Genomic DNA, 25,453 nt, shown 5'->3' on the forward strand with positions numbered 1-25,453 from the left:
ACAAAAAATACACCTAAGCATATCGCATTTAAACTGTGGAAAACCAAAGAAAAATATCGTAAAAACAACCAATAGGGAAAAAGACACCTCACCTTCAACAGAACAACTACTGCTGGACTTTGGAATACTAGAAAACAACAGAATGACTTATTTAAAGAGCTAAGAGAAAACAACCGCTCACCATAATACTATGGTCAGCAGAAACACCCTTTAATAAGTGAAGGCAAAGTAAAGACATTTTCAGATAGACAAAAACATAAAAATGACTGGCCCAAACCTACACTAAGAGCTAAAAGGAATTTAAGATGAAAATTCAAAAGGAATTAAAATCCACAAAAGAGGTAAATATGTGGGAAAACAGAAATGAATATTCTCTGTAAAAAATAAAAAACAATGCCTTAAAAGACATATAAAATACAAAATAATTATGTGTGATAATAAAATTACAAAGACAGGAGTCAGAGGAACATTAATGGGAGGGTGATCAAAGTCATCATTTTTATTAGAATACTGTAAGTCAAGAGTACATGTCATAATTTCCGGGGTAAGCAATAAAAGAATGCACAGCTAACTAGGTAATAGAGAGACAGGATAATACAAAGGAAGTCAAGATAGAGAGAAAAAGGCCAACAGTTGGGAAAAATTGAAGTCAAATAATAAGGTAGTAGATATTAACCCAAGTATATCACCAATTGCATTATATATAAATGAACCACCAACTACATAAGAGAGTAAGATTGTTGGACTAAGTACAAAAAAAATTTGCTGATAGGAATGTAAAATGAGGCAACCACTATGGAAAAAGTTTGGCAACTACTCAAGCAGTTAAACATAAAACTGCCACATTATCCAGCAATTCCACTCCGAGGAATATACACCAAATAATTTTAAATCATGTTTAAGCAAAAATAATCCTGCTTATTTAACTTATATGTAGAGTACATCATGCGAAATGCCAGGCTGGACAAAACACAAGCCGGAATAAAGACTGCCGGGAGAAATATCAATAACCTCAGATACGCAGATTACACGACCCTTACAGGAGAAAGCAAAGAAGAACCAAAGAGCCTCTGGATGAAAGTGAAAGAGGAGAGTGAAAAAGTTGGCTTAAAACTCAACATTCAGAAAACTAAGATCACGGCATCCAGTCCCACCACTTCATGGCAAATAGATAGGGAAACAATGGAAACAGTGTCAGACTTTATTTTTGGGGGCTCCAAAATTACTGCAGATAGTGACTGCAGCCATGAAATTTAAAAGACGCTTACTCCTTGGAAGAAAAGTTATGACCATCCTAGATGGTGTATTAAAAAGCAGGGACATTACTTTGCCAACAAAGGTCTGTCTAGTCAAAGCTATGGTTTTTCCAGTAGTCATGTATGGATGTGAGAGATGGACTATAAAGAAAACTGAGTGCCGAAGAACTGATGCTTTTGAACTGTGGTGTTGGAGAAGACTCTTGAGAGTCCCTTGGACTGCAAGGAGATCCAATCAATCCATCCTAAAGGAAATCACTCCTGAATATTCATTGGAAGGACTGATGCTGAAGCTGAAACTCCAATACTTTCACCACCTGATGGGAAGAACTGACTCATTGGAAAAGACCCTGATGCTGGGAAAGATTGAAGGCGGGAGGAGAAGGGGATGACAGAGGATGAGATGGTTGGATGGCATCACCGACTAAATGGACAGGAGTTTGAGCAAGCTCCAGGAGTTGGTGATAGACAGGGAGGCCTGGCATGCTGCAGTCCATGGGGTCGGACACGACTGAGCAACTGAACTGAACTGAACTGAAGCAAAAATGTGCATATGAATGTTCATACCAGAGTAGTGTTTTCATAATAACCAAAAAGAGCAAAATAAAGTAAAAGCAAGCAAAGGAAAGGAAATAATAAAGAAGAGAAATCAATGACACTGAAATCAGAAAATCAACTATTAAAAAAAAAAAATCACTCAACCCAAGAGCTGGTTCTTTGAAAACTTCAGTAAAATTGATAAGGCTTCCAGTAAGAATGACTTAAAAAGACAGAGAGAAACACAACTTAACCAATATCAAGAATGAAAAAAAGGGTATCACTAGATACTCTACCGACATTAAAAATATAATAAGGAAGGACTTCCCTAGTGGCCCAGTGGTTAAGAATCCGCCTGCCAATGCAGGGGACAAAGCTTCGATCCCTGGCCCAGGAAGATCCCTCATGCTTCTGAGCGACATGCCCCTGTGCCACAACTACTGAAGCCCACACACTCTACAGCCCATCTCTGCAACAAGAGAAGCCACCACAGAGAAAAGCCTAAAAGGAAAGAGTAGCCCCCACACTCTGCAACTAGGGAAAGACTACACGCAGCAACGAAAACCCACAACAGCCAAAACTAACTTTCACTTTCCAGTAAAAATGTTAAAAAATATATAAGTAATATTACAAACAACTCTATGCATATAAACCAGACAATTTAGATGAAGCAGACCAATTCCTCTGAAGTCAGACTACCAAAACTCACACAAGATGAAACTGATAAGCTGAACAGTCCTGTAACTAGTCAACAAATTGAATTTGTAGTTTAAAATCTCCTGAAAAAAGATATTCAGGCCCGATGCTTTCATTGGTAAAATCTAACAATTTTAAAAGAGTACCAATTCTACACAGTCTCTCCCAGAAAACAGCAGAGAACTAATCTGAACAAATTCTATGAAGTCCGGATTACTTAACATTCAGTTTAGTTCAGTTGCTCAGCCGTGTCCGACTCTTTGAGACCCCATGGACTGCAGCAAGCCAGGTATCCCTGTCCATCACCAACTCCTGAGGTTTACTCAAACTCATGTCCACTGCATCAGTGATGCCATCCAACCATCTCATCCTCTGTCATCCCCTTCTCCTCCTGCCCTCAACCTTTCCCAGCATCAGGGTCTTTTCCAATGAGTCAGTTCTTCCCATCAGGTGGCCGAAGTATTGGAGTTTCAGCTTCAACATCAGTCCTTCCAATGAACATCCAGGACTGATCTCCTTTAGGATGGACTGGTTGGATCTCCTTGCAGTCCAAGGGACTCTCAAGAGTCTCCTCCAACACACAGTTCAAAAGCATCAATTCTTCGGTGCTCAGCTTTCTTTATAGTCCATCTCTCACATCTATACATGACTACTGGAAAAACCACAGCTTTGACTAGACGGACCTTTGTTGGCAAAGTAATGCCTCTGCTTTTTAATATGCTGTCTAGCTTGGTCATATTTTTCTTCCAAGGAGTAAGCGTCTTTTAATTTCATAGCCACAGTCACCATGTGCAGTGATTTTGGAGCCCCCAAAAATAAAGTCTGTCACTGTTTCCCCATCTATTTGCTATGAAGTGATCACAGAGAGTCAGACACAACTGAGGGGCTAACACTTTCACTTTTCAGGGGGACTCAAGTCAATCCATATATCCATAACAACACTGTTTATGGATTGGAGATTCAACATCTGATCTCTAGATTTAGTAACATTTCTTTCAAAATCCAGTAACACTTTTAGTAGTTAAAGACAAGGTTATTCTAGATTTTATACGAAAAAAAGTAGAATAAATGAAACAATTTTGGGAAAAAAAGGGGGGAAAATCATACTATTCAATTTTAAGATTTACTGTATAGCTAATAAAAATCAAGACACTGTGGTATTGGTGGTGAAATAGACACAAAGATCAACAGGACAGTATAGACAACCCAAATATAAATCTATACAAGGACAGATAACTGATTTTTGAGGAAGAAGCAAAAGCAGTTCAATAGTGCAAGGATAGACAGCCTTTCCAACAAATGGTGCTGAAGCTAGTGGATATTGACAGGCAAAAAATGAAACTTACTTTATACAAATTAACTCAAAATTGATCATAGATTTAAATGTGAGACATAAAGCTATAAAACTTCAGAGAATTTGCAGACCCACTAAAGAGTTCTTATAAATGACACCAAAAACACAGTCCCTAAAAGGAAGAAAACTTGGTAAACCAGATTTTGTTAAAATTTAAGACTTCTATTCTAGACTTTGTTACAAGGATGAAAAAGCAAGATATAGACTAGAATAAACTATTTACAAACTACATTTCAAACAAAAGATTTGTATCTAGAATATATAAAGAACTCTCAAAGCTCAAAAGTAAAAAACAATTCAATTGAAAATGAACAATAGACATGAACATTTTATCAAAGAATATATATGAATGGAACATGAAAAGATGTTCAATATTATTAGCCATAAGGGAAATACAAATTAAAATCATGTAAGATATCACATCACATGAGAAAAGCTGAATGAAAAATAATGAAAATACCAAATGGTGGTAAGAATGCTGAGAACGTACGTCTCTCATACACTGCTGGTAGAATGTAAAATGGTAGAACTCCTATGGAAAATAGTTGAGTAGTTTCTTAAAAATTCAAATACATGCTTATCATATAACCCAGCAATCACACTCCTGGGCATTTATTCCCCCGAAAGGAAAATTTATGTCTGCACAAAAACCTGTACATGAATGTTCACAGCAGCTTTATCTGCAATAGCAAAAAGCTGGAACAACTCAGTATCCTTCAGTGGATGATTAAACAAACTGCAGAACATCTCTATAACGGAATACTGCTGCTGCTAAGTCACTTCAGTCGTGTCCGACTCTGTGCGACCCCACAGACGGCAGCCCACCAGGCTCCCCCATCCCTGGGAGTCTCCAGGCAAGAACACTGGAGTGGGTTGCCATTTCCTTCTCCAATGCATGAAAGTGAAAAGTGAAAGTGAAATCACTCAGTCGTGTCTGACCCTTAGTGACCCCATGGACTGCAGCCTACCAGGCTCCTCCGTCCATGGGATTTTCCAGGCAAGAGCACTGGAGTGGGGTGCCATCGCCTTCTCCGATAACGGAATACTACTCAGCAATTAAAAACAGTCACTACTGGTACATGCAGCGACTTGGGTGGATATCAAGGGTATTATGCTAAATGAAAACAGTCAATCTCAAAAGATTATACACTGTATGATTCTATTTATATAACATTCTTGAAATGACAAAATTATAGGGACAGAGAACAAATTAGAGGTTGCCTGGAAATAGGAAAGGGTGGCAGGGAGAAAGGAAGCACGAGGATGATGTGGAGATAAAAACAGTTCTGTATCATTTTGGTGTTTTGTTTTCTTTTCGCCACGCTGCGGGTCCTGTGGGAGCTCAGTTCCCCAGCCAGGGATCTGAACTCGTGCCTCCTGCAGTGGAAGCACAAAATCCTAACCACTGGACTGCCAGGGAACTTCCACAGTATCTTAACCAAGGTGATGGCTACATGAACTCATACATGTGATAAAAATGCAAAGACAATAAACATACATGTGCACGTGCATATACAGACACAAAAATGAGTACATGCACACACTGGCGAAATATGATAAAAGGCTATGGATTATACCAATGATAACTTTCCTTTTATTTTTTTTAGATCACCTGTGCCTTAAAGAATTTTCTTTATCTCTCTGGCTGTGCTGGGTCTTCACTGCTGAGTGCAGGCTTTCTCTAGCTGCAGTGAGTGGGGGCTACTCTCTAGCTGCGGTGTGCGGGCTTCTCACTGCAGCGGCTTCTCTTGTTGCAGGGCACAGGCTCTAGGGCACAGAGGCTTCAGTAGCTGTGGTACACGGGCTTAGGTGTCCCAAGGCATGTGGGGTCTTCCTGGATCAGGGATCAAACTGGTGTCCCCTGCACTGGGAGGAGGATTCTTAACCACCTGACCACTAGGGAAGTCCAACGTCCCAGTTTTGACACTAACAGCTACATAAGATAGCAAGATCCCTGGTAAAACTACCTACAGTATATAGAATCTCTACACTACTTTACTGTGAGTCTATAATTATTTTAAAGTTTAGGGCTTCCCTGGTGGTCCAGTGGTTAAGAATCCATCTTGCAATGCAAGGGACACCAGTTCAATCCCTGGTCTGAGAAGATGCCACAGGGCAACTGAGCCAGTGGGCCACAACTAATGAGCCCGGGCTCTGGAGCCTGCAAGTTGCAATTGTTAAGCCCACATTCCACAACTACTGAAGCCCATGCACTTCAGAGCCTGTGCCCTGAAACAAGAGAAGCCACTGCAATGGAGAAGCTCTTAAACCACAACTAGAGAAAGCCTGTGCCCAGCAATGGAGACTCAGTGCAAGCAAAAAAAAAAAAAAATTCAAAGCTTAAAAATGCATTATATTTACATGCTGATGTATGTATAGCCATACATACAAGCATATGTATGCCTTAAGTAAGTCTCAGACTTGCTTAGTCCTCAACTATACAATATCAATCTGATATTGATGCGTTACCATGTTAGTAAAACCTCCATTTGTGAGCCCCGTCATGAATTATAAACCTGACTTGAGTCACTATTTTGTGCTGCTTGCACTGAGTATAAGGCTTTAAGTTGATGCTTCTGTCACTTACTAGCTGTAAGCATCTTGTGCTGTGTCTCAGCTAGCATTGATGGACACTCACTACAGGCTGGGCAGTGTTGTAAGTGCTTAGCTGCTTAATCTTTTCAACCTAACTTAATCTTTTCAATAATTCCATAAGGTAGGCACTATTAGTCATACCATTTTATAATAAATGTTAAGAAAAAAAGACATAGAAAGTTAAGTAGCTTGCCGAAGATCACATAGCTACAAAGACAGTCCCAAGAGTTAAACCTTGGCATTCTTATCCAGAGCCCTTGAGCTTATTAACCAGTTTGTTCTCTGTAACCTCTCTAAATTTCAGTTTTTCCTCTATAAAATGGTGTTAAAAGAAGCACAAGCTGGAATCAAGATTGCTGGGAGAAATATCAATAACCTCAGATATACAGATGACACCACCCTTATGGCAGAAAGTGAAGAGGAACTAAAAAGCCTCTTGATGAAAGTGAAAGTGGAGAGTGAAAAAGTTGGCTTAAAGCTCAACTTTCAGAAAACGAAGATCATGGCATCCAGTCCCATCACTTCATGGGAAGATGGGGAAACAGTAGAAACAGTGTCAGACTTTATTTTTGGGGGCTCCAAAATCACTGCAGATGGTGGGTGCAGCCATGAAATTAAAAGACGCTTACTCCTTGGAAGAAAAGTTATGACCAACCTAGATAGCATATTGAAAAGCAGAGACATTACTTTGCCAACTAAGGTCCGTCTAGTCAAGGCTATGGTTTTTCCTGTGGTCATGTATGGATGTGAGAGTTGGACTGTGAAGAAGGCTGAGCGCCGAAGAATCGATGCTTTTGAACAGTGGTGTTGGAGAAGACTCTTGAGAGTCCCTTGGACTGCAAGGAGGTCCAACCAGTCCATTCTGAAGGAGATCAGTCCTGGGATTTCTTTGGAAGGAATGATGCTGAAGCTGAAATTCCAGTACTTTGGCCACCTCATGCGAAGAATTGACTCATTGGAAAAGACTGATGCTCGGAGGGATTGGGGGCAGGAGGAGAAGGGGACGCCAGAGGATGAGATGGCTGGATGGTATCACGGACTCGATGGACATGAGTCTGAGTGAACTCCGGGAGTTGGTGATGGACAGGGAGGCCCGGCGTGCTGCGATTCATGGGGTCGCAAAGAGTCGGACACGACTGTGCGACTGAACTGAACTGAATACATATAGATGTATTAAGGTGATCAAACCAGTCCAGTCAATCCTAAAGGGAATCAACCCTGAATATTCACTGCAAGGACTGATGCTGAAGCTGAAGCTCCAATACTTTGGCCACCTGATGTGAAGAGCCGACTCACTGGAAAAGACCCTGATGCTGGGAAAGACTGAGGGGAGGAGGAGGAGGAGGTGACAGAGGATGAGATGGTTGGATAGCATCACAGACTCAATGGAAATGAGTTTGAGCAAATTCCGGGAGATGGTGAAGGACAGGGAAGCCTGGCGTGCTGCAGTCCATGGGGTTGCAAATAGTCGGACACAACTAAGCAACAGAACAACAACAATATATACAAATAAGAATATATAAAATAGGATACAGCACCTAGTAAATGACAGCTTAAAAAGAGATTAGGAAAGAGTTACAAACTAATAAAGCTGCAGAAGGCCTATTTGATGGGCATGAGGAACCCTGCTCAATTCCCTATGCTCAAGTGCCAAGTGAAAAAGTCAACTGTCAACTGGAATGGTGTTTTTTAAAAGCAAGATAAAACATGCACTAATCTCTAAATCACGATTCTGGGTGGAAGAAACCAGACATAAAAAAGTAGATACTATATGATTACATTCATATAAAACTCTAGAAAATGAACACTAATCCACAGTGACAGAAAGCAGATCAGTGGTTGCTTACAGCAGGGAGTCAGCTCAGAGGGGTGGGCTACAAAGGGCACAAGGAAGCTTTTGTAGTATAGCAGTGCTAGTCGCTCAGTCGTGTCCGACTCTTTGCGACCCCAGAGACTGTGGCCCACCAGGCTCCTCTGTCCATGGGATTCTCTACACAATAATACTGGTGGATTGCCATTCCCTTCTCCAGAGTATCTTCCCAATCCAGGGATCAAACCTGGGTCTCCTGCACTGCAGGCAGATTCTTTACTGTCTGAACTACAGGGAAGATCCCTAGGAAGCTTTTAAGGTGATGAAAATGTATGACATCTTGATAGTGATAATGGTTTCACAGATATACACTTCTGTCAAAACTCAAGCTGAACACTGTTAAATGGGTACAGTTAACTATATACAAACCATACCTCAACAGTTATGTAAAAACAAAAAATATTAATATTTTTCAAATAAGCAAGCTGCCCTGATTATAACTCTAACAATTTTTAACTTTAGCAAAGTAAAAATTAAATGAGTTAGCCAGCATACTGCCAAGTTGAGAATATATATAAGGAACACAGACTATCAAAGCTCTATAAAGTAGGAAAAAAGAATCTTCAGCTGATTGAATTTTTTAAAGATTCTTACTGAGTACTCCCCTAAGCAGTAGTACTTTTATTCACTAAATTAAGACCAGGGTATATGAAGTTTACAAACTGAAAAAATAACTTTCTAAAATTAAATTTCTGGTTTCTTCAACAAAGATGCAAGACAGGGAACCTTCTATTCTTTGTTCAAATTCAAATCAACCAAGCCTTTGTGCTCCTATTCTCTTTCTTCTTTGAAATTTCCATTCCTGTTACCATAGGAACCTGCTCACTGACAGGCCTTCAAGCATAGCAACAGCCCAAGCTTAGCAAGGAGTGTGAAAGGGGAACAGAGTCAAAGGCCAAAATTTGACTCGTGAGAATCAGAATTCCAATCTTTGTCACTCTACAAAGGGTCTGATAACCATAGAAACTGTATCCTACTGGGTTTGGGAATATTATGACTAAATTCACTAAATGTGAAACCAAATGTGGACCGGCCTTGAAAATTCAAAACTGGTATTCATTCTATTTTAGATCCAAATTAGAGTAAGAAATTATTAAAAAAAAAAAACTTTTTAGAATAATTTTAAGTGATGTAAACTAAGACCTTTAAAAACTTTTTTGTAAGAATAAAATTCTAAAGAGAAAAGGTCTAAAACTTTAAGATTTTATATATATAAAAAATTTTACATTTGTAAAGTACCTTTAGTTCCATAGATTTGCTTTTCTTTTACAAATTTATTTTGTTAATGTCTTATGGCAGCATATTAAATACTTTCCAATATTAGTTCAGTGAGCTAGTTTCAGAAATATGACTTTATCACAGGAGTATATTTATCTTAAGCCAAAAGGGAGCTCCTGGAGCAGCACATAAAATTTGACTTTTCTTCAGGAAGCAAACTTTTAATACTTCAAGTATCATGAATGGTTGTGAATTATAGTCTGTCTCAAAAGATAAAACTTCACAAACCAAATTCACCACACTTGATACTTTAATTTAAAATAAGCATTTTAAGGCATTCTTTTAAAGTGATCTATCATGTAAGAAAATCAATTAAAATTTTAAAAGCTTATTTTTTCCTAAAGTCAGAAATACTAAATGCAATCAATTCTCCACTACTTGTGTATTTTTCACATTTTTCAATTGAGAAGTTTCCTAATTCCTGGCTGGTTTCCCTATCACACGATAGGCTCTTCAATCCACTTCACCAGGCTGTTGTTTGCTTAGGGAAACCACATTATTAATACTAACCTAAAGAGAAGATAATAAGTCAGTCTGCTGGATAATGCATGTATCCTAAAAATATAAGCCATGAATTTAAAGAATAAAGACAATCAAAGAAATTTCGTTTCCTCAAATGCTTATCCACAAAATGTTAATCACTGGTAGAAAGGGGTATTAAATTATAGTATCCTCTTAAAAAAACAAAACAAAACCCTGCCTTTCAAGGTCAATTCAAACAACATCTGCAACTGGTCCTTTCTACACATGATCGTTTTCTCTTTGAATCCTCTCAGCACTTTATGCCTATTTATGGCATTTACCAAGTTCTTCCTTAAGTTTCAGTCATTCAAATAAAAACATATTTAATAAATACTAAGTGTTAGACACTGCAACTGGGAGCTAGACGAAAAAGGACAGCTGGGATTTTTAAAAATAAAAGTTTCTGTACTAATCTTACTTTTTAAAAACACAATGTGTTTCTTACAGAAAAATCAGAAAACACAAACATTAAATGAAAAACATAGAAAACACAAATAAATTGTGCATCATTGTCAGTTTTGACAAAAATCTTTCCAGATCACTCACTTACTCTATATGAACATGAATATACTTCTTTTCTTCAACAAAAACAGGATGAAACCACATATATTATTATCTATTCCTATTTTGGTCCTATTAATTAATGTATCAAGTTTGGCTTCCCTGGTGGCTCAGTAGTAAAGAATCCGCCTGCCAAGCAGGAGACACTGATTCAATCCCAGGGTTGGGGAGATTCCCTGGAGAAGAAACGGCAAACCCACTCCAGTATTCTTGCCTGGGAAATCCCATGGACAGAGAAGCCTGGCGGGCTGTATCAAGTACAACCATTAGAATTTGACAGGCAAAGATGGAGATGAGATTTAGGCAGAAAGAGAATGAGAGGTCTAGAGATAAGAAAGCTGGTTTGTTTTATTCCTTTAATTTATTATACCACTTATAAGTGTAAACACATAATGCTGAAAGCTTCAAGTCACTTTGACCATTCCCCTCTCCCAGAAAAGAGAGCAAAGTAAAACATCAGTGTTCAGGTATCTTTGGTACTCCTGTCAGGACGACCATTACTATCCCCAACAAACCCACAACTATTTACAACTCCAGGAGATCATGTGCTTCGGTCCAGCTCTATAACCACCACCATGACTACCATCACCTCTTCCGGAATTCACAGTTTATAAAGTTCATTAACTCACTCAAACATTTATTTAGCAGTTATTATGTGTTAGGTACTATATTAGCTGCTGGCCCTACAAAGAATAATAAGGACCTCAACAGCAAGTTCTGCTTTCAAAAGCAAATGTCCTTCAGTAGGACCTGAACTAAAAAATGAGGACAAGTTCGTACCCATTACAATGGCTATTATTCCAAAACAAAAACCCAGAAAATAACTAGTGTTGGTGAGGATATAGATACTGGAGCCCTTGTGCAGCACTAGCAAAAATGTAAAATAGAGCAGCTGCTACACGAAACAGTTCGGCGGTTCCTCAAAAAATTTAACAGAATTATCATGCTATCCTAAAATTTCACTTCTGGGAATACCCCCAAAAAATTTAAAGCAAAGACTGGAACAAATATTTATATATCTGTCTTCATAGCAGCTGTATTCATAATAGCCAGAAAGTGGAAGGAACTCAAGTGTCTGATGAGTGAATGATTAAACTAAATGTTGGGCATAAATATACAGTGAAATATTATTCAATCTTAAGCGAAGTGAGGTCGCTCAGTCGTGCCCAACTCTTTGCGACCCCATGGATAGCAGCCTGCACCAAGCTCCTCCGTCCATGGGATTTTCAAGGCAAGAGTACTGGAGTGGGTTGCCATTTCCTTCTCCAGGGAATCTTCCCAACCCAGGGATCAAACCCAGGTCTCTCACATTGTAGACAGATGCTTTACTGTCTGAGCCACCAGGGAAGTCCAAAAGGAAGGAAATTCTGACATCTGTTACAACATGGATGAATCTTGAAAACATTGTGCTAAGTGAAATAAGCCAAACACAAAAGGATAAATATTTTATGATTTCACTTAAATGAGGTACTGGAGTAGTCAAATTCAGAGAGAAAGAAAAAAAGTAGAATGGTGGTTGCCAAAGGTTGAAGGGAGGGGAGAACAGGGAATTATTGTTTAGTAGGTATAGCGTTTCAGTTTCAGAAACTGAAAAAGTGCTGAAGAAGGACAGTGGTAATGATATACCAAGGTGACTGTACTTAATGCCACTGAACTGCACCCTTAAAAATGATTGGAATGGGGGAATTCCTTGGTGGTCTTGTGGTTAGGACTCCAAACTTTCACTGCCGGGACTGGGTTCAATCCCTGGTTGAGGAATTAAGATCCCACAAGCTGCATGGTATGCCAAAAAACAAACAAGAAAAGGTTCAAATGGTAAATTTTATGTTATATATATTTTGCATACATGCATGCTAAGTCACTTCAGTCATGTCCAACTCTTTGCAACACTATGGATTGTAGCCTGTCACACTCCTCTGTCCATTGGATTCTCCAGGCAAGAATACTTGATTGGGAAGCCATGTGCTCCTCCAGGGGATCTCCCTGACCCTAGGATCGAACCCATATCTCTTGTATTGGCAGGTGGTTTCTTTACCACTAGTGCAACATGTATATTTTGCCACAATTTAAAAAAAATCTGAGGAATATTATCTATAAGTGATACTATGAAACAGCCAGGATATACTGTTAAGTAAAAAAACAAGGTAGAGAAAACAAACAGTATGACACTATATCAAAAGGGCGTGAAAGAATACATAGCTATAGACAGATATTATACAGACATTTTCTATAATTACTATAATTTTTAATGGAAAGATAAACAGCTTTAGAAAAACAACTACCCTCAAAGGAAGAAAAGAATAAGGTTAGGATTCAGCTGGTAAAGAATCCACCTCCAATGCAGAAGACTGCGGTTCGATTCCTGGGTCGGGAAGATCCCCTGGAGAAGGGAAAGGCTCCAGTATTCATGGGCTTCCCTGGTGGCTCAGATGGTAAATAATTTGCCTGAAATTCAGGAGACCTGAGTTAGATCCCTGGGTTGCAAAGATCCCCTGGAGGGCATGACTACCCACTCCAGTACTCTTGCCTGGAGAATCCCCGTGGACAGAGGAGCCTAAAAGGCTACAGTCCATTGGGTCTCAAAGAGTCAGACATGAATGAGCAACTAAGCACAAACACAGTCTAGAAACTAGACTCCTCTGAATGTACCTTGTCATGATATATATATCAAGTTTCTAAACATGATTATAAAATAAATTTATACAAAAAAAATTTTAAGTCGTTCCTCAAAATCAAAATGAAAAACAAACCTAAACTGTCTATTGAGTTAAACCAAATAGAGGAGTACTTAACTCTAAAACACAGTAATCTGACTGGACATCCTTGGTGAAATACATCCTAAGGACATAAGAAATACAAAGAAATCTTACAGCACTTTCAGTAATGACACTGCTAGTAGTAATACTGATATTATTCAGAAATTATGTAATGTCTGTATATCATAAGGTTTCGGTATGAGAAGAAACAAAAATTCAAAAATATTAAATAAAAACTCTCCAATATTGTTTAATTAAAAGTTATCAGTATAAACTCATGATGAACTTTCTTAAAAAAAGTATTTCCTAACTCCATCTTTGAAGAGACCTATAAATTACTAACCTAGTATCAATAAGCATAGCACCCAGATAGCAGTCTGTGAAAACCTGGGAAAATTCTTTACAACTAAAAGGAACCAGCACTCCCTAAAGCAAGTGATAATTCAAGTTCTGAGGCAGAATTTTATGAAATGAGGTTGGATCATACCAGAAAGCAAGGAAGCTATCAGAAATCACTAGGGTAGTATCAAAAACACTTAGGAGCTATCTTGAAGAGGTGCTCACTACCAAAGGCAGAACAGACTGAGCCACAACAAAATCATAACTGCAATGGACTGAAACACATAAAATACGGTAAAAATCCATGCGTTCATAATGATACTTGAAAGGAGAACAACGAAACTTAAAAGGCGAAAAGATCTCATTAGTTACTTTTAAAAGATTTTTGTGAATCAATTTATTATCCTAAAAACTAACAAAGGAGAACAGTTGCATATTTACTGTTTTTTATATAAACTGAACATAAGAGTAACTCAACAGTCCAGTAATCAAAATGAGGAAGTTTCTGTTTATAAAGTATTCTAGCTGAGAAATGAAGAATGACAGAATATTACCATTTTACAAACCCCTCATGAAATTCTTGACCTAGGGAATGATCGATGGCTGCTAACATTATACAGAGTAACAAGCGGATGTTACAGTGCCTTGGAAGTATTCTTGCAAAACAAAAACAGAGGACCATGGTTAGTAACACCACAGGGATGCAAACAGCAAAATAAAATTTGAGAAAATCTGTAAGGCAAGTGCATTACAAGAAAAAAGGAAGAAGGGAAACGGAAGGAGAAACTAAGAGACATATCAATTGAATGTAATGCACGAACCCTGATTTGAAAAGCCAGCTATTAAAAAACTGAAATTCTAAGCGTAATTTGGGCTTCCCTGGTGGCTCAGATGGTAAAGAATCTTCCTGCAATTTGAGAGACCTGGGTTCAATCCCTGGTCCCTTCCCTGAGTTGGGAAGATCCCCTGGAGGAGGGCATAGCAATCCACTCGAGTGTTCCTGCCTGGAGAATCCCATGGACAGAAGAGCCTGGTAGGCTACAGCCCATGGAGTCGCAAAGAGGTGGACACGACTGAGAGACTGAGAACAGCACAGGCGTAACTTGAACATTAATATGAAACATATATTTGAAAATATATTTGAACATGTATTTGAGTATATATTTGAAATTACTGAGGAAGTGATATGTTTACATATTTTGAAAGAGTCCTTACTTTATAAAGATAAATATGGAAATATTTATGGATGAAATTATGGTGTGTGGCATTTGCTTCAAAGTAACCCAGCTGGGAGTGCAGTCATAAATGAAACAAGACTAGTATGAGTTGGTAATTTTTGCAGCTGGATGATGGGTATATGGTGTTCCATGTATGTCCACATAATTGAAATCTTCCATAATAAAAAGCTGTGGGGAGAAAAGGCTAAAATTTGAGCTTGGATAACTGGGAAACTAGCTCAAACATGCTTTGTTCTTAATGAGCCATAAAGGATACAAAAAATGTTCAGGCTTTGAAGATTTCTGTTTCCACTAGGATCTATGCACCTGCCAGTTTCTCATGCTGTAAGAAAATCTTTAATGAGAATTACAAAAGAAAACAGGAAATGGAGGCAAGTAGGAACCATTCCGGGAGCTTTTTCCGCTGATTATCCTACACAGGTTTTGTTTTTTAAAAAAAAGCAATCAACCTCCCAAATAAATTAAAGACTGCTTATTCCACAATCTAACTAAAATTAAACAGACTGACAGGCAGCAAAGAATGATGCTCTGTATTTGAAGAGCATTTTAACTTTTTAAAGTTCTTTAAAATACACATAAATTGTGCCATTTGATCTTAACAAAAACTTTGTGAAAGGGACAGGGAAAATACTTCCTAGAAGAAACCAACACAAGGGAGTCACAAGACTAGGCAGTGGCAGAATACAAGCCTTCTATTCCTGTTTTAGTGTTTCTTCCAATAACCTATACCCATTCTATTCAATGGGGCTTAATTATTCAATATAGAAAAAAAAAAAAACTGTTCGGATCTCTTTCGTTACCAATAAAGTCATAAATTCCTGGTAACATGTAGGTTTCTAAAAATAGTTACTGACAATTTGTTGTCCATGTTGGACAGCTCCTAAAAATTTACTTGGCAATTCAGACAGTTCAAAATGGTGTGGGAAACTCAGGAATGAGCAATCTTTTTTCTATCAAAAGCCACAATACTTGGGGGAAAGACAGACATCAAGTTAAGAACTTAAGAAAAATTTAATATGTGTGTTTGTATATAAACGCACCTTTTGTAAAGTAAGAGAAATAAACATACTAACATACTAACAAGGATCTTTTTTCCAATTTAATAAATGACATTCACCCCATTTATTTGAACATGTTTCAATTTCAATGGAAGTATTGAGGAGGAATTCTCTATATACAATGAAAGAACACCCAACTTGTTGACTGTGAACCATAATAAGCAAATTAGAAATAACCTAAATTCTGCAATTTCTTTCCTGGCATCCTTGGCTCAATATCATATATTATTTCATTTGAAGCACTCATTTTGATTTCACCAAACATCAGCACAGGAATAAACCCGAGGCAGGCTTGAACCCTGGGTCTGCTGAAACATACTATACTTAGGAAATGTCTTTCAACTCATCCAGTCCCACAAAGAACACTCAAGAATGTGGGAAGGTTCAGTTCATTTCAGTTGCTCAGTCATGTCCAACTCTTTGTGACCCCAGGGGTCGCAGCATGCCAGGCCTCCCTGTCCATCACCAACTCCCGGAGTTCACTCAGACTCACGTCCATCGAGTCCGTGATGCCATCCAGCCATCTCATCCTCTGGCGTCCCCTTCTCATCCTGCCCCCAATCCCTCCCACCATCAGGGTCTTTTCCAATGAGTCAACTCTTCGCATGAGGTGGCCAAAGTACTGGAGTTTCAGCCTTAGCATCAGTCCTTCCAATGAACACCCAGGGCTGATCTCCTTCAGAATGGACTGGTTGGATCTCCTTGCAGTCCAAGGGACTCTCAAGAGTCTTCTCCAACACCATGGTTCAAAAGCATCAATTCTTCGGCGCTCAGCTTTCTTCACAGTCCAACTCTCACATCCATACATGACCAATGGAAAAACCATAGCCTTGACTAGACGGACCTTAGTCAGCAAAGTAATGTCTCTGCTTTTCAATATGCTATCTAGGTTGGTCATAACTTTTCTTCCAAGGAGTAAGCGTCTTTTAATTTCATGGCTGCAGTCACCATCTGCAATGATTTTGGAGCCCCAAAAAATAAAGTCTGACACTGTTTCCACTGTTTCCCCATCTACTTCCCATGAAGTGATGGGACTGCATGTCATGATCTTTGTTTTCTGAATGTTGCACTTTAAGCCAACTTTTTCACTCTCCACTTTCACTTTCATCAAGAGGCTTTTTAGTTCCTCTTCACTTTCTGCCATAAGGCTGGTGTCATCTGCATATCTGAGGTTATTGATATTTCTCCCGGCAATCTTGATTCCAGCTTGTGCTTCTTCCAGCCCAGCGTTTCTCATGATGTACTCTGCATATAAGTTAAATAAGCAGGGTGACAATATACAGCCTTGGCGTACTCCTTTTCCTATTTGGAACCAGTCTGTTGTTCCATGTCCAGTTCTAACTGTTGCTTCCTGACCTGCACAGAGGTTTCTCAAGAGGCAGGTCAGGTGCTCTGATATTCCCGTCTCTCTCAGAATTTTCCAGTTTATTGTGATCCACACAGTCAAAAGCTTTGGCATAGTCAATAAAGCAGAAATAGATGTTTTTCTGGAACTCTCTTGCTTTTTCCATGATCCAGCGGATGTTGGCAATTTGATCTCTGGTTCCTCTGCCTTTCCTAAAACCAGCTTGAATATCTGGAAGTTCACGGTTCACATATTGCTGAAACCTGGCTTGGAGAATTTTGAGCATTACTTTACTAGCGTGTGAGATGAGTGCAATTGTGCGGTAGTTTGAGCATTCTTTGGCATTGCCTTTCTTTGGAATTGGAATGGCATATTGAGTGCAGCACTTTCACAGCATCATCTTTCAGGATTTGAAATAGCTCAACTGGAATTCCATCACTTCCACTAGTTTTGTTCATAGGGATGCATTCTAAGGCCCACTTAACTTCACATTCCAGGATGTCTGGCTCTAGGTGAGTGATCACACCATCATGATTATCTGGGTCGTGAAGATCTTTTTTGTACAGTTCTTCTGTGTATTCTTGCCACCTCTTCTTAATCTGCTTCTGTTAGGTCCATAGCATTTCTGTCCTTTATCGAGCCCATCTTTGCATGAAATGTGCTAGGGTTACCTGTTCCAATTATCTGCTCCTGCTAAAAGCTGGCAAGCTGATGCAAAGTTCCTGGATCAGAGACAGGAGGGTGTCATCAGCAGACAAGTCCTTGTAAGGATCTAAGAATCCTTACTTCTATTTGCAAGTGTGCAAGTGTGCTATCTGCAAGTGTGCTGTGTTGACTACTAAATTTCCATATCCTTTGCTATTACAGAAACTTCACACTCTCAGACTGTCAGGAGACTTTGTCAGTGACATCACTGTCCTGGTATGACAACCAAGCCAACTATCCCCAACATCACTTCATATCACTAGAGCTTTCTCTTACTCATCTAGGTGCTCTCCCTAGAATGAGTGAAATTCAGAAAAATGCAGTCTCACTGCCAGCAAAATGTCTAGCCTATATGGGCATGTTTGAAGAGAGGACAGAGGCAGCTCACCATGCCACCATTATGAAAGCCCCAGGAGCCCACAACAAGAGATGCAAGTTTACGTGAAACAAATACATTGTCTTTCTAGTACTTTCTCTCTAGGGTCACTTAGAAATGAAATTTGGAATAGCATTATCACTTGTGGATCACCTAGTCTGCATCATGCATTGTACTAGCTATTTAAATCTCTCATTTAATCCTAATAGCCATTCAAACTGTTTTTGTTATCAGTGCCTTTTCACAAATGATTTTCACAGAGATGTGGAAGTGAACTGAAGTCGCTCAGTCATGTCCGACTTTTTGTGACCCCATGGACTGTAGCCTACCAGGCTCCTCCGTCCATGGGATTTTCCAGGCAAGAGTACTGGAGTGGGTTGCCATTGCCTTCTCCAGATTACAGAGATGTCAGGTGACTTAATTTCAAAGTCTGAAAGCTGCTACATGAAAGAGGCAAAAGTTAAACCCAAATAAGTACATAAATCTTTATGACTTATTTCTTACAACTCTATTTGCTTTCCAAAGGAGTTATACTGACTTTAAATGATACCAGAACCAAAGATATTCCTACTTCTTCATTTTTTTGGTGAGAAAACTGGGTAGTTTTAATACCCAACAGGGACTACCATGCCTGGAACCAAATTTCTATATTAAACCAATACCCATTTTCATATACCCAATCTAACAGTCTATACCAAATCTCTCCTTACCAATTAGACTTTGTATAGTCAGTGGAAGAGCAGAAATATTTTATTCAACCTCTATAATATTTCCAAGCATTTGGACTCTATAAGTTGCCCTCGATGTTTCAAAATCTATGAATAATAATCTTTCTACAAAATTTCCCAGATTTATGTTAGTTTACTTAGAAGTACTAAACCTTTGAATTTTACTATAAAATGAAGATTCCAAAACACGTAGTATTCAATTTGCTGAAAGCACTGTAAAAGGATTAAAGACTAAAATTAAAAAAAAAAACCTATAAATTCTATGTACGATATAGCTACATTAATATCAGAATATGGGAAAATGGTAAAAACTATCACTTTAGGAGAACTTACTCCAAAAGTACTGTGCCAAGTACTTTATAAACACTTCATTTTGTACCTTCCAAAACGTTAACTCTATTTTACAAGTAAAGTGACAATGGTAAGAAAGTTCAAATAACTTGGCCAAAGTAATACAGATAGAAAGTGGTAGCTGCTGCTGCAGTTTATACAACTCCAAAGCTTTTAACTCTTACTGTCAGTTTAGAAAGTGAAGTGAAGTCGCTCAGTCGTGTCCGACTCTTTGCGACCCCATGGACTATAGCCCACCAGGCTCCTCCGTCCATGGGATTCTCCAGGCAAGAATACTGCCATTTCCTTCTCCAACTGCCTCCTAATTCCTATCTGGTAAACATCTTTGTCCACAATTCTAAAACCATTATTAAAACACATACAAAATTATTTAAACCTATTACTAACGATATCCATTAATTTGTCATAGCTTCTAAAGTAAAATAATTTAAAAGTGCCTAAAGAATTATCATTAGAAAAATTCAAGTAAGGCAACAGATTTTCATGAAGTCCTAAGAGGTCAAGAACAGATAAATCACACAACAAAACCTTTATCACTGCTTGGGAGTTATTGTTCTTAAATTGACGTGAAGATAGTAAGACCAGGATACCATCTTAAGTATTTAAAACAATGTAAATACAGTAAACCCATCAGCCTAAAGGCTGAACCAAAGAACCCATTTTCAAAATCATGTTACCTTCAATATTTACTAAGTGAATTATGAATATTATTATTATAGTCTGCTCTTTAAAGTCTTATTATCAAATAACAGAAAAGATGTAACCATAACTTGGACAATTTAAACTTCTGAAAGGCTATTACCTTCCCAGTTCCAATGTTTCAAATTTCTTCAAGAAAGAATAATATCTGAAAACTAAAATGAGTAACATTCCCCAAACATGAAATCTTTAATCTATCAGAGTCTGAACCTAAATACATAACTTTTTAATGTACCAGATGCAGTTAAAAATAATATATTAGTTTTTCCTACTGTTTATCAGAGACATTCATTAGACTGATTAAAAGGGCAATACAAGAGTAGTTTTCTATGACATGCCAAATAATAGATGAAGTCTTACCTCCATTGCTAAAGCTGCCGTCTGTTGGTCATAATGATTCAGAAGATTGGGCATGAAGGTAGTGTTATAAGGCAAATCTTGGCACATCCTCAAGGTAATAGGCTCACAAGAAAACAAACTGTGCCCACGTATATGGCCCACAAACACAGTCAAGGGCCACAGATAGAAGACGATCCTACTCATAGCCATGCTTCCTCGATTGAACGAGATTCAGATGCTCAGGCCTACTCAATATGTACTTTAGATCTCTGTACACCTGCAGGTCTCAGCTTGAAAGTACTTCTTCTATCTTACTGCTAAGTTCTTCAAACAGAAATACTCTTCGCACCGTCAGATGTTTGTTAGCTTGGTCTCACAAAAGGCATTTGTTTTTGGTTTCACAATATGGGAAAATGACATCATCTTGCCTCTTCTTTTCATTTTATTACATCGGGCACCATTTGGCCAACGTGTCAAGTTGATCAACCACATTCCCAAACAACAGATTCCATCTTAGGAGAAGAGCTGTTTCTTCCTTTGATTGAAATATCTGAAAAATAATTTTTTTTAAAAATGGGAGAAATTAGCAATTTCCTCCTAAAATATTATAGGCTTGATATTAAAACTTTGATTAGCTCAGTAAAGCTGCAGGATACAAAATCAGTGTACAGAAATCAGTTGCATTTCTACACACTAACAATCAGCTACTAGAAAGAGAAATTTTAAAATACTGCCTTTGGGACTTTCTGGTGGTCCAGCGATTAAAACTGCACACATCCACTGCTGGGGCACCAGTGCACTCCCTGGTGGAGAACCAAAATTCCAAATGCTGGGCGTATGGCTAACAACAACAACAATCACAAACTTTGCTGAGAGATACAATACTGCCTTATAGATAAAATACATGAGCATTTCATTAAAAAAATACTATAGCTTTTCTACCTTATCATTCTTGCTATAGATATACCAGAGAATCCAATAGCATTTAAAGGCACCATTTCCTCCCTCAGTTGTTTATATAACATAGAGTTTAGTTTCCCATCTATAATGGTAGCTTTTCATTTGTCACAAGACATAATTAATTCATTTTGAAAAACTTGCAAGCTGTTGTCCTAAATTTTATTTAAATATCTGCCACACTTAATACCAAGTTATTTAAATTTTATTGTATGTTTTAATCATTAAATGATTCGGCAGATGGTATCTGTGAAAGGTGTCAAATATAAAGAAATCAAAAGATAGGGATTCAAGCCTCTTCCCAACTATGTGAATCACTTAACTTCTCTGAGCTCAGAATTTTCCTTTCTAAAAATTGCACCTCCCTATCAAAGACGGTATATGAGTGAACTATAAAATACTGTACTCTATAAAAGGTAAAGCAACATCAAACTTTAGGTAGTTTTACTGCTGAATTACAGCAGATACAAAGACTTACTTCTATCAACCAATACTGAACTGGCAAACAGAAGATTCTAAAACTAGTATCAGGACATTTTCCCAACAATGCTTCATCCTTTTAGACAGTACAAAAATTTAGTACATAGATAGAGAAAACGTTTGACCAACAAATGCTTCATTACACACAGTCAGGCTGCAGAGAAGAGTCAACCCTAGAAAGTTACAGCGTGGGATATGAATGATTTCCAGTTAAGAGTTTCTACCAAGTTTCAGAGTCTGATTTGACACTGTCTTTCCTGGGGGCTTCCCTGGTGGCTCAGATGGTAAAGAATCCGCCTGCAATGCTGGAAACATGGGTTCCATCCCTGGGTTGGGAAGATTCCCTGGGAGGAAATGGCAACCCACTCCAGTATTCTTGCCTGGAGAATTCCAGGGACAGAGGAGCCAGACAGGCTCCATGGGGGTGCAGAGAGCTGGATGCAGCTTTCACTTTCAGTTTTTTTTCTAGGGACAAAACTACGCATCTCTTTTGGGGCTGGTAGGGTAGGTAGAGTGGAAGGCAGGTTTGGTAGGAAAAAAGGATATTCTAAAACTATCAGACTTCCATTTGGTTTTGTTATTAAGTCTGCTTTTACTTTGTTTTCATTTCACAGATGTCAAATATTTCTGTTTGAAGTACACAACCTCAGCTGGGAAAACATGAGAAAGTCAGGTGCAGAAATCCTCAGAAACCCAGGTTAACAGGACAACTCAAACAGATATTAAGACCCATGACAGGTTAGACCCCCTTGAGAACTTGAACCGGCTTGGCTAAAGTAGAGGAAGAAACTGTCCTCTGTGCACTACCAATGACAGGGACCTCTGCGTCCCAAGCTTTAATTACTGGGCAGAAAAAACTATTGGAGAAAGAAAAGCCATGGCTGAATCGTCCCAATTTCTCCCCCAAGCATATGGTCTTGAGTAGAAGGGAAAAGGAAAGTCTACAACCTTAGGAATTAGGAACACCAAAGTTACAAGCAACCTCTGCCCGAAACATCTAATCTCTATAACACTGAAATCTCTAAATCAGAAATATTTGTTAAAGCTTCTTGGCCTGCCATATTTTTTCCTCCTTCAAGCTGGGACCAGAAATGTAATGTCTGGAAAAGTGATATTAAACACAGTTACATATATTTAAGCTTAATTACCATACAGCACAGTAACAATTATGCATATCATTAAATGTGTCAAATAAGCCCTGAAAGCTTTATTTGGCTACAGTATCAAAACATCCATACAAGTTCCATTTTTGTAGTTTGCTGCTTATGCAGCATGTTCATCTGCTTGCAACTTAAAAAAAAATTAAGGGAACATTGCTCCCTACTGAATATGTATCTAACAATAAGAATTCCAAAAATTTCATTTAGACTATTTTTCAGGCAGTATGGGTTCCAAATTTACGGTTCAAAGAAGATTACCATACAAAACTTGAGGAAGAAACAAAGTAATATTGAGTTTTTTAAACTAGATGAGAAACCCCCTTATACTTTCATCTACCCTATTTTACTTGTTTTTCTCTCAGTTATTCCTTTTGCCTCATTTACAAACAATGCTTCTCACAAACTTACAAAAGTGCTTTCCTTTATGTACTTTAACATTCAAATTTCCATATATCAAAACATTTTTGTAAAATTATTATGTTAGGCTGGGGTAGGATAAAACCTTAATACATTAAGACTGTAGTTGACGATTATTAATATAAAATAAGAAAAAACAGTAGAATGCCATGAGACAAGAAGAAAAATAGGAACAGTAAAAATATTAAGGAATTTATATTTCCTCCAAATCAGAGGTTCCCTAATTTTAATGTGCAGCAGATTCACAGAAACCCCATAGGTCTAAGAAATCTGAACCTCTGGAAAATGAATGAAATACGTGTATTCTAACGATTATCTCGGTACTGTTACAAGTGATCTATAAGTCATATTTTGAGAAATGCTATCCTAAAATAGAATAATTTAAAACAGTATAGGATATTTGCACATAATTATGTGCTTAGCAAAGGAAATATATAAAATGAATTTTTTAAAAAGCAGATAAAGAATACTACTTTAATAGAAAAATGGAAAAATGACATAAATTTACAAAAGAAATACAAATGGCCAACAAACATATGAAAAGATATTCAACTTTACTAATAAAAACATACAAACATGATATATAACATTTTTGCCAATCAGATGAGCAAAGTAACAATAACAGAACACAGTATAGGAGAGGGTGCAGAAGAAAGAATATATTCAACATTCCAACACTTGGAAATATTTTTTTTTTTTGGCTGTTCCACATGGCTTGCAGAATCTTAGTTCCCCAAACAGGGACTGAACCCGGGCCAGGGCAGTGAAGTGTCTAACCACCAGACTGGCAGGAAATTCTCCATTTTCAAATACTATTGGAGGAAAAGCAAACTAGTTGGTATTTCAAAAAAATAGCTATGGATATCAAAAGTCCTTAAAATTTTGACTCAGCAAACCTATTCTACAATTTATTCTAAGAAAGTAAACACAAGTACACATGATATATAACTGAAATGTTAGTACAATACTGTTTATACAATAAAAACCCAGAGACAATCTGAAAGTCTACCAACAAAGAACTGGTTAAACTAGGGTACAACCAACACATAACACACTCACTAAAAATGATGAGCAGGATCTGTATATACTGACTTGAAAAGACAGTAACAATACAATAAGTGAAAAATAAAATTTTAAATGGTTTACAAAACAGCATATAGTCTCCCACTGTTGTCAAAAATACATATACATGGAACAGAATAAAACTACCTGAATTGTTTAAAAATACAATAGGGACTTCCCTGGCAATCCAGTGATTAGAACTCTACACTTCTACTTCAGGGAGCTAGAGTTTGATCCCTGGTCAGAGAATTAAGGTCCCACAAGCTGCACAGCATGGTCAACAAACAAACAAACAAAAAACCCCAAAACAGTAAAGTATTATAAATGCTGAAATGTTATTTTAAAATCTGTTATATGTTACTTGTGTACGGGAAAATTAAGTCTGCTAAATCTATAAATGTGTGCTGACAATAATACTACTTGAATCAATGATTTACTGGGTGTTGAAAGTAACAAGCCAAGGGACACAAAAATGCCCTACTACAGGTAACAAGAAAAGCAAAAAAAAATGATGAATAACTTAGAATGGGTCAAAAATTGATTTTCAATACTGAAAAAAAATCCGATCACCTCTCAGCTGAATCAAATATTACACAGTTAAAAAAAAACTTTTGGTATATATTCTAAATTGCTTTTCAATAACATGATGAAATAAATGCTTCTAAAGAGGATCACGTGAGTATGGACAGCAACAGTCCTTTCTCCTAAGAGAACCATCCTTGAAGAAGATGCAAGTTTCAAACAACAGGACACAGATGATTGAGGAAACCAGGA

The 25,453-nt window shown here is 37.9% G+C and overlaps 1 protein-coding gene across 1 annotated transcript in view; it reads right to left on the bottom strand.

Moving 5' to 3' along the window:
* FZD3 (frizzled class receptor 3) overlaps window positions 1–25,453 on the bottom strand; it is a 102,365-nt gene that overhangs the window by 72,714 nt on the left and 4,198 nt on the right. Inside the window, exon 2 of the mRNA XM_018051862.1 lies at window positions 20,625–21,153. Coding sequence (XP_017907351.1) covers window positions 20,625–20,813 — 189 coding nt within the window. The 5' untranslated portion in view covers window positions 20,814–21,153. The remainder of the gene's footprint in view (window positions 1–20,624; window positions 21,154–25,453) is intronic.

Source organism: Capra hircus, chromosome 8 (assembly GCF_001704415.2).
Source record: "Capra hircus breed San Clemente chromosome 8, ASM170441v1, whole genome shotgun sequence".
NCBI classification, from domain to species: domain Eukaryota; kingdom Metazoa; phylum Chordata; class Mammalia; order Artiodactyla; family Bovidae; genus Capra; species Capra hircus.